This window comes from Drosophila obscura, unplaced genomic scaffold, assembly GCF_018151105.1.
Source record: "Drosophila obscura isolate BZ-5 IFL unplaced genomic scaffold, ASM1815110v1 contig_150, whole genome shotgun sequence".
In the NCBI taxonomy this organism is placed as follows: domain Eukaryota; kingdom Metazoa; phylum Arthropoda; class Insecta; order Diptera; family Drosophilidae; genus Drosophila; species Drosophila obscura.
In genome coordinates, this window is record NW_024542736.1 from 7,924,508 (window position 1) to 7,933,902 (window position 9,395).

Below are 9,395 nucleotides of genomic sequence, written 5' to 3' on the forward strand. Positions count from 1 at the left end.
ATTAATGAAAATCGATTAACAAACTTATAAAAACTGATGAAAGCACCAGAAACTCTACTTTGTCAAAGTCTACTGTACTGGCGAGAGCAACTTGAGCCTGTTTTGAACTGATTCCATGGGTTGAGTGGGCCGTGTCGCATGCGGCGAGCTACTTCGTCGTGGATGCCACCGTTGCATTTTGCTGGCTGCTGCCAGGAGTATCAGGGGTAGCCGGTGCGCTGGCGGCGAGATCGAGACTAGGTGGAGCGGCGAGCAGGCAGTCCTGATCCTGGTCACTGAGGGCACGCAGCTCCAGCTCTCCGATCAGCTGCATGACACGGATCTTGCCCTCGGTGGCTAGCTTTGGCGGTAGCGACTTGACGGTGGCGCAGATGCTGTCGAAAAACAGCTCCAGTGAGTCGCGCGGCGGGGTGATGGGGGATAGGTGCTGCAGCTGGTACGACTGCAGCTGCCGGGACGCGTACGACTGCGGCAGACGCGTGGAGGGCGTGTAGCAGCTGCCGGAGGCTGCAATGGGCGTGATGGTAGCCTTGGACGTAATTTCATGAGACTGGGCAACGTTTGGTGGCGTGCTGGGTGCGGCCATCTGTGCCACGTTCGCCGGCACCTTTTTGATGGTGATGCGGCATGGCTGCGGCACCGTGGCAGCCGGAGGAAACGGAGTGCCGGGCAGCAGCTGGTTGGGCAGCTCGTTGATGGTCACGTGGAGAGGCAAATAGTCCAGCATGCCGGAATGTTGCGAATCACTTTCGGATATGCGCCGCTGTTGCTTGGAAGCTGGCTCGGTCTCGTTATCATTCTGGGCATCTGCATCTGCTTCGCCATCTCCATTTGGGTCAGTGTCGTCGTCGTCAACCTCCGCATCGACATCGGCATCTCCATCCCCATCAGCGTCAGCGTCGGCGTCTTCATCATCGTTCTCTTCTTTCTCGTGGCCTGCCCTATAGCTCTGCAACAGACCCTCCTCCTCGTCGGTGTATTCCCACTTCATGACCCCGGACGCCTCCTCTGCGTCAGCCTCGGTCTTTGGCACCAAGGACTTGCGTTGTGAATTTTCCGAGTGCTTGATGCTGCCCTCGTGCTTGCCCAGGTCGGAGCGCTTGCAGCTGAGGCGACACTCGCAGACCGCGCAGAACACAAAGTGTGGATCCGTCTCGTCCGGCAGTAGCCATGGGTATATCGCTTGGTATTCCGGTTTTGTTTTCGGTCTCGGGTACTTTAGAAGGGCGCACGGTCGACGTGGTCTGTACTCTGAGCGCAGGGCATCGCTGTCGAGAAATGTGGGCACGGATAAGCGACAGTCGAGTGGCTGCTGGTTATGAGTACTTACAGTTTTTCCTGAGTTAACTGTAAGTTTGCCATTAATGCAGTTTTTGCAAAATATAAACAAATTTGAGTGCAGTATTAGGGCTGCAAAACCATCGATGGTACTGTCGATGGCATTGATAGTTTTGCAATTAGTTTTTCAATATATCGTTTGAGGGAAAAAGTAGGATTTGGTAATCCAGAAAATTAATGTGTTCAAAAATTAGTTTTCACAGACTAAATATAATTAGCAAAAATATTTTAAACATTTTCTATAAAAATAGTCAATATATCGATGGTTTTGCAGTATGACCGTGCGTTGTAAACAGCCAGAATCCTGCAACGTTGTTGTTTTTTCGAAAATTAAACCAATTCTTCAAGTGCATCTTTGCCAAGCAAAGCTCCATTAACATTAGCAGTATAATTAATAAGTGTGCGCATTGTGTGTGCAACATTTTCCATACAATGTAACTATTTGTGCGTGAGTTCAAAATAGGCGGGAACATTGGGAGGCAAAATATCGACGCATATCGATGGAATGCAGCTTGGCGCACGAGCAGTATCGATTGTTGTTTTCCCTCTCCAGCCAGACGCATCTCGAGTGCAAATTTGACTCGGTGTATTTTTTTTGTTAAACTTTTTAAAGACGGATTGCTGTGATTTTACAATTTTTTGATTATACAACTGCGAGTGCCTGCGAGGCTTCTCTTGATTGTAATGGATGAGCAAAGTGCACTGGGTGAAAAAATCGACCAGACAACCGACACCGGCAACAAAATGGCGTCTGCGGATGCGAACTCGAAGACGACGCAGCACGAGCTGAAAATCATGGATGTAGAAGGAGCGATGGACACCACCGACGTCCCACTGGTTATAGAGGTGGAAGACTCAGATATTGAAGAAACGGCCGACAATGCACACGTGGTTGGAGGACAGCAGACGGCGCTGATTAGCTCTGCAGCAGAAGATGAGAAGCCACTCGATGATCCTCTTGTGGAAGACAAAGAAAATATGTCCACCAAAACCGAGCTGAGCAGCGACGTGGAGAGCAACAACTCGTACGTTGACCCCATGGGGCTGCTCGAGCGCCTGGACAATCATGGGGACGCGGACAGTCAGGATGATGAAGATGACTTTAGCATGGATGATGGCGCTCCTGCTGGCACATCAGCCCGCACGCTCTCGTCAGCAAATCGCTGGCAAGTGTGGATGAACCGCTGGCCCTGGCTGCTGCACGAGGACAGTGATGGCACCTACGCCTTCTGCCTCTACTGCAACATAAAACTCAATGTGAACAGAAAATCCAAGCACATCCAGCAGCACAACATGTCGCTGTACCATCAGGAGCGGGAGACCAACTACCTGGCCTTCAAGGAAAGCGAGAAGCTGGCCCAAGCCGCGTGAGTATTCTTACCATATTTGTGACGCCAAGTTGTTTGATTGTTGACTTTTATCCTGGGCTTTTTCGCAGCACTGGCGAGCAGAATAACGCCGAGGTCAAGCACGAGTTCGGCACCAGCAGCTATGTGGCGGCCATGAAAGAGAAGCGCGGCAGGGAGATTGATTCGTTCAACGACTTCAACTGGACGCGATGGCTTGCAGTGCACCCCTGGCTGGAGCGCTCCCAGCCACAGGGTACACTTGGCACGTGTACGTGGTGCAACGTGAAAATGAATGTGGAGTTTGTGTACCTACGCAAGCGGCACGAGGCCTCCAAAAGCCATGTAGAGTTCGTGCGCCAGCAAGGAGTCTTTCTCAAACAGTCGCTCAAGCGCAAGCGCACTGCCAGCACGCACCAGCCCCCTGTTCCGCAGGAAGAGGAGGAGGAAGAAGAGCCAGCGCCACGGCAGAACAGCACCATTGTGACTGTAGTTGGCGGGGACATCGATGCCAGCAACGATCCCAGCCAGTGGTGCGAACTCGTTGGTGACACGAGTCCCCAGCAATGCCGCTGCACCCTCTGCAACTGTCAGATGGCGATAACTAGCTTCTTGCGTCACTGCAAAACCAAAGTTCACTGCCAGAGCCTCTATCTCCACCAGAATTCGGATAGGTGAGAAATGCTCTGAACTATCTATGCCCCAGCCATACAGCCATATAATCCCATTATGTTTACTGTCCTTCAGCTCCATGCTAAATCGCGGAATTTGGGCGCATTACTCCGAGCTGCACCCCTGGATGGTAGCAGATCCTGATGACGCCAGCATGGCGTATTGCAGCATCTGCTGCAAGCGCTTCGTGTACGGGCACTCTGAGATCAAGCGCAAGAGCCACGAGAACTCCGAGAAGCATCTGGCGGCCGTTGCCGCCAACAAAGCTGCTAATGGCGGAGTCGCAGAAGCGGTGGAGGAGGAGGAGCAGCAGCCCAGCGAGCCAGCCCCATCGGTGGCACGCACCGAAAGCGAGGGCAGTGATGGCGAGTACCAATTGGATGAGGATGATGAAGACTGGTCCGAATCGCATAAGGGGTACGTGTGCTCTATAAATAACTAGCGATCTGTCACAGACCTAACCATTTGGTGTACCCGACCCGTAGATATTCTGCGGAGCAAACGAGCCCCTGGAAGCGCAGGACAAGGCCTGCGCCTCGATTTTATTCTTGGCTGCGCTACTCCAAAGATCGCAAAACACAGATTTGCCGGTTCTGTCGCGTGCGCTTCTACAACGAGTCGAGCAAGGCGCGACACGAGCTCAGTGTGCGCCACAACAAGCTGGTTAAGCAGCACAAGTTGCGCCAGGGAATGCTTCGCCAGGAGAACCAGTTGCAGGAGGAGCAGAGCAACACGGACTCTGGGACCATAGACGAAAAGTCAGCCATGCCATCCAGCAAGATCGGCAACACCATTCCGGCCACAATGAAGGGCAAGGTGATGGTATGGAAGGAGCGCTACCCCTGGCTCTCCTACAAGCGCAGCGAGCAGCGCAGAAACTACGGCTGGTGCAAGCTGTGCGAGGTGTCCGTCTTCCTGCCCACCTCCAAGTACGCGTCGAAGCATCAGCGCTCGTCGCGTCATGTGCGGCTGCGCATCGAAAGGAAACGCACGGGTGACAAACCGCCAGCCGCAGCGAACAAAGACGTCATATCCGCGGCGGTCGCCACTGCGGCAGCGTTAACCAGTGCCGATGCCAAGCAGAAGGCGGCTATGGCAGAGCTGCAGGCCAAGTACGATTGGCTGGATCCCGATGCCACCGATGAGAACCACTGCAACTGCCGCATCTGCGAGACCCGGCTCCCCATCAAGGTGTTCTTTCTGCGCCAGCACGACTCGTCGCGAAAGCATGCCGATAATCTCGAGAAATATAAGAGCAACGCCGCGGCCACAAAACCCTCCTTGGCCGCTGGTGCTGCGGCCGAGATGCACGATCACGGCTTGGAAGTGGATCAGGACAGCGATGAGGCGTTGAGCGTCAAGTAAGTGAATTGGAATCGTATCAATGGGAGCCATCACTTATCATTTTGCTCACTTGTTTCTAGATCTGAGGGCAGCACGACGGGAGAGCCGCCGTCGAAGCGTTCACGCCGCTCGATGGAGGTGCGGCGCATCCTACGCGTACTGCGCGACTCAGTGGGCAAGCGATCGGACGAGCGCAGCCAAATGGACATGGCCAAGGACATGATCTGCTCCTCCTTCGACATTGTGACGCGCCTTCGCAACCTGGAGCGAGACGCGGGACCGCAGATGGATTCCACGGCGCTGGCGCCGGGTTCGCCCAATGTTTCGATAACGTCCGTGCCACCAGGGCCCCGGCACGTTATGGATCTCTTCTTCGACAGCATTTCGCCGACTATGAAAGCCCTGCCGGCCGATCTGGCCGCCGAAGGCAAAGCTAAGATCATGCAGCTTGTCTGTGGCCTGGAAGTGCGAGCCATGCAGCGCGTCGTGGGTGCCAATGCTCCAGCGTCAGGCTCAACGGGAGCCAACGGTGTCGCCCACAGCACGGAGACAGCTAGCTCTGATGCTTCCCCCAACAATGGAGCCGACTCTTCGTCGCCAGCGCTTTCCAACTCGACCACCATATCCATAAACGATCTAATGGACGAGCACAATGCTCAGCAGAACAACAACGAAGTTGAGAAAGCCAGCCAGTCCAGCCCCATGACACAGAATAAGGGTCAGGTGACTGTCAGTGTCAATGGCTCCGCCAAGGATCTGTTGAGCAATGTGCGCCGCTATTGGCCCACCTCCATGCAGGTGTCCAGCCGCCAGGACGCCGACGCAGTGCGCTGCGTGCCCCTCAACAAGCTGACCACACCCAGCAGCTTGAACGTGCGCAAAAGTGTCAACAGCTCTTCTGAAACCACCTGCACGTTCACGCCAGTGAAGTCCGCCTCTCCCCCCAAAACGGATGCGAATAATGGCAATCCCCTGGCAATGATGCGCCAGATTCGTGTCAACAATGGCAACCAGTCCAAGATGATAACCATTTCAAAGACACAGACTGTGCCACAGCATAAGCAGCCGCCTGCCCAACAAGTGCGTCATCCCGCAGCCAGCACCAATGGGGGGGCACACATCCAAAAGGCCCAGACCCAGGCACAGTACAGGGCCGTTCAAAGCAGCAACAACAATCGCATTGTGAAGAGTCAGCAGCTGACAATCAGTAGGCCATCAAACACACACAAACCATAGGATGCTCCCATTCATACATAGGCTTAGCTTCTTGTGTACTTTCCCGACTAGATGTGGATGTTCTTCACTGGTCGGTCACGTCCCCTTCCCCTCATATTCGATTTTCATTTGCCCCCATGTAGCTTTTAACACGAATTATTCAGTTTAAAGAACACATATGTATGTTAAAGATGAATGCTGGTGCGTGTACCTACCGCTAGACACTACTCCCAGCATGATTATTATATTCCAAAATACAGTTAGTTGATACCAGTATATTGCCGATATGCTGCACGTTATATAGCCGTATAAAATGAATGATTGAATGTAATGTAAGTGATTTTGTTTTTTGTTCACAACGAGCAGCAATGGCGCAGACATTTCCATTCGGGAATGTCGCTTGAATTTATACATTATTTAAGCACTTCAAAATTGAATCGTTTTATTTCATTGGCAGACTCCAAAAGTATAGTTAGTACCTGTTCATTCACATTGCAGCCACTAGGTGGCTGCTTCACCTTAAATATGTTCTTGTTCAGTCGATGGGATCCGATCACCGCCGATCGGTGATTGGGAGGTGGCGCTGCTGCGGCTCGGCCGCCGGAAGACCATTCTGGACAACCGCTCCCGGCTTCTCGTCGCTTGTTATCGTCGACAGCTCAATTTCACGCAGTTCGCCCAACAGACGACGCATCGAGCTGTGCATGAAAGCATTCTCTGGCATTTCGTAGCCACTGGAGACGGCTGCAGGCGCAGGAGTCGATGAGGGCGACGGCGTGGTTCTGTTTAATTCCGGTTTTGTCTTGGTGCTGGACTTGTTCAGCTGCTTTTGCTCGTTAGCCTCCAGGGCCTCATCGATTGGCGCCGAGCGCGTGTGCAGGGGAAACATGAATTTCACGTCGAGAAAACTACAAAGCTCCTCGATTCCATCCAGCGTGCGACTCAGCTCTTCATTGCCCTGCCTGGGCGCCACGTGCTGGCGCACAGTTCGCAGGTAATTTTGCAGCTTGCTTCGAGCGATTTTGATTACAGTCTGGGCATTCTTCAACTCCAGCCGCAGCAGCTCTGGGCTCTGTGAAATCGTCAAGGGGTTGAGCATCGTACGCTGGATACGAGGAGAGTCACTTACATTTTCCAGGTAGCCATCCATGGCAACACGGTGAGCGTCCTGCAGCTTGGCCAGAGCAGAGGAATCGGCAGCATTGCGCTGCTGCATGTAGGTGATCTGCCGATCCATTTGACTGCTACTGGATGACGTTTCGGAGATGGTGCGGAGGCGTGGCGTTGCGCCCGACGATGAGGATGGCCCGCCAGCTGGGGGCGGGGCAGGAAGATTGTTGGTAAAGGACACACAGGTGAAGGCATTCGCTGGGTAGTCGAACTGCTTGGGATTGAGCATGAAGAGAGCATGGCGCAGCACCAAATTGACGTCCACGTTGCCCGGATATCGCATAAGATAAGTCAGCGACGTTGTGTAGTCACTGAGCAGCACTGCAATCGAGGGGGTAATTACAAGAGCAGCCAGACGCTGGGGAAATACCCACGCTTATCTCGTATGTGCACCAGCATGGCCACCAGAATGTAGTTGGGCAAGTCGAAGCGGTCGCTGTCCGCGAAAATGGCATCCCACAGCAGCAGCAGATCCAGCAGCATGAACTCGCGTCCAAACAGAAGGCGTAGCCAGCGACTGCAGCGGAGATTATTAATGCACAAACGGGTATATATTATTTCTATAGATGAGATGTCTCAAATGTAAAACGTACATCCCAAATATGTGCAGCGGGATCTCCATTTTCAGCAGATAATGGTGCAAGTGCTGGTCCTGCTTGGCCAGTATTTTGTCCCGTATGCGGTTGAGCTGGCTGATAACCTCCACCTCGGTTTGCTGCTCCGTATCGCTGGAGGCCTGAAAGAGAGCGATAAGATTCTTTGTCTGTGTCTTTTGTCTTGCATCTGCAGAACTGCACCTCGTTTAGCTGCTCTATGTGGCCGCCAGGAGTGGAAACGAGATTCGATACTCGATAGTACGACTCCACGGAGGCCATGAGACGCGAGAAAATGGAGCTGCAACACATGGGAACAGATTAGACTAATGGTTGGGGGCGGGCTATTTTCGACGACATACTATGTGTCCGCCTCCAGATAGGCGGGATCGAGCACGTTCAGCAAGGTCTCGTTTATATCAGTCTTGGCGATCTCGCTGAAGTGCAGCAGCGACTGGTGATCGCTGTAGATCACAAAGATAATGGGGGCCAGTATCTCGTGCATGCCCTGCCGATAACACATATAGGGATGCTCGCGGGCGTAGTAGAACAGGATGTTGACCATCGCGTTCTGTACGAGCGCCTTGCGGAAGAAGTCAACTCCGGGGAAGGTGCGCACCACATCCTGCCGTATCACAGCGAACAGCTCCTGGTCGCTGAAGTACTGGTTCCAGATGCTCTTCGTGGACTGCGACAAGGGGTCGTCGTCGTCGGGCACGGCCAGCTCGTGCGGATTGCGCACATAGTCCACACGGAACTTCTCATATCTACTGCGTTGCTGCTGGCGCTGGGTGTGCCAGTTCCTATGCTCTGCGTTGAGTACGCGCAGCAGCAGCGCCCAGTACACGCTGCGAAACTTGGACATCTTCAGGTCGCCATTGAAAGCGGCCAGTCGCAGTGTCTCCGGGCTCTGATCCAGATTGGCCAGCAGCTGCGTCCACTCCAGTCTATACCGTTCCACGGAGGTCATTGTGCTGGCTGCGTCGCGTCCAGATTCCACCGCTTGATCTCTCTCCTCGCGAATGTTTGTTTTGATGGCTGTTGCGTCGCCCTTTGCCTTTGGCATATACAATTTGATTGCTTCTATGCCGCGCACGGTCATCGCTTGTTGCTGCTGGCTGGCACTAAATTAATGTGCTGACGCCCTTCTGGTTGCCATATCAACGCCTCCAGCACACGCGAACTTCCAATGGGAGGGCAGGGGGTTTTTTTTTACCAAAATTCGCTGATTAAATTTAACAACAATACCGACGTTCAGTGTGACCGCGGACAAAGAACTCAATTTTGGCATATAAAAAATATTTAAAATACCATAAGCGGTCACGCTGCAGCAGACTTACCGATAAAATATACCGACAGAGAATTTAAAAAATACTGGAATTCGCACGCAAACGGTACTACCAAAATACTTGTGAATATTTTCTTCAGATATGGCAGCCACGAGTGTTGGGCCACCGCACAGTGGGACAGGTATCGGAAAACCTTCACTAAATCCATTTTTAATAATTTTCTGGAATACCTTTACAACTGAGATATTTGTCTTAAAATATATGGATGGACTTGGCCATATTGAATGTACATACGTATGCATATATCAACCCTTGCTCTCTAAATTTCTGATCCACAGGTTGTAGTTTCAAAGCGTAAAAAACATTAAAATGGCCGGTTTGAATTTCTGGGCAGTTCAAATATGTGAGAGTTTTTCTTCAAGGCATTA

The 9,395-nt window shown here is 52.6% G+C and overlaps 3 protein-coding genes across 3 annotated transcripts; 1 reads left to right on the forward strand and 2 right to left on the reverse strand.

Annotated features, from left to right (window-relative positions):
- LOC111073720 lies at positions 1-1,542 on the reverse strand. Its single transcript, XM_022366187.2, has 2 exons — positions 1,331-1,542; positions 1-1,268 (listed from the first exon to the last, which is right to left on the reverse strand). The coding sequence occupies exons 1-2, from the start codon at positions 1,360-1,362 to the stop codon at positions 149-151; spliced, it is 1,152 nt and encodes a 383-aa protein (XP_022221879.1). The 5' UTR covers positions 1,363-1,542; the 3' UTR covers positions 1-148.
- Positions 1,543-1,875: 333 nt separating this feature from the next.
- On the forward strand, positions 1,876-6,022 carry LOC111073717 (protein suppressor of variegation 3-7). The gene is made up of 5 exons (XM_022366185.2): positions 1,876-2,705; positions 2,777-3,358; positions 3,432-3,773; positions 3,842-4,717; positions 4,781-6,022. The coding sequence occupies exons 1-5, from the start codon at positions 2,023-2,025 to the stop codon at positions 5,934-5,936; spliced, it is 3,639 nt and encodes a 1,212-aa protein (XP_022221877.2). The 5' UTR covers positions 1,876-2,022; the 3' UTR covers positions 5,937-6,022.
- Positions 6,023-6,451: 429 nt separating this feature from the next.
- On the reverse strand, positions 6,452-8,955 carry LOC111073719 (TBC1 domain family member 5). Its single transcript, XM_022366186.2, has 6 exons — positions 8,041-8,955; positions 7,883-7,979; positions 7,679-7,821; positions 7,460-7,602; positions 7,045-7,406; positions 6,452-6,987 (listed from the first exon to the last, which is right to left on the reverse strand). Exons 1-6 carry the CDS (start codon positions 8,778-8,780, stop codon positions 6,469-6,471), a joined length of 2,004 nt encoding a protein of 667 aa, XP_022221878.2. The 5' UTR covers positions 8,781-8,955; the 3' UTR covers positions 6,452-6,468.
- Between the last annotated feature and the right edge of the window lie 440 nt (positions 8,956-9,395).

What these genes read in the sequence shown, in the direction of transcription:
- LOC111073720 (XM_022366187.2), bottom strand. Translation starts at nt 1,362, where the DNA reads ATGGCAAACTTACAGTTAACTCAGGAAAAACT. An exon ending in CAGTTAACTCAGGAAAAACT is followed by an intron (nt 1,269 to 1,330) that starts GTAAGTACTCAT and finishes ATTTCTCGACAG; the next exon opens with CGATGCCCTGCGCTCAGAGT.
- LOC111073717 (XM_022366185.2), top strand. Translation starts at nt 2,023, where the DNA reads ATGGATGAGCAAAGTGCACTGGGTGAAAAAATCGACCAGACAACCGAC. An exon ending in GAGAAGCTGGCCCAAGCCGC is followed by an intron (nt 2,706 to 2,776) that starts GTGAGTATTCTT and finishes GCTTTTTCGCAG; the next exon opens with CACTGGCGAGCAGAATAACG. An exon ending in TGGTCCGAATCGCATAAGGG is followed by an intron (nt 3,774 to 3,841) that starts GTACGTGTGCTC and finishes CCCGACCCGTAG; the next exon opens with ATATTCTGCGGAGCAAACGA.
- LOC111073719 (XM_022366186.2), bottom strand. Translation starts at nt 8,780, where the DNA reads ATGACCGTGCGCGGCATAGAAGCAATCAAATTGTATATGCCAAAGGCA. An exon ending in ACATAGAGCAGCTAAACGAG is followed by an intron (nt 7,822 to 7,882) that starts GTGCAGTTCTGC and finishes GCTCTCTTTCAG; the next exon opens with GCCTCCAGCGATACGGAGCA. An exon ending in TGGATGGCTACCTGGAAAAT is followed by an intron (nt 6,988 to 7,044) that starts GTAAGTGACTCT and finishes ACGATTTCACAG; the next exon opens with AGCCCAGAGCTGCTGCGGCT.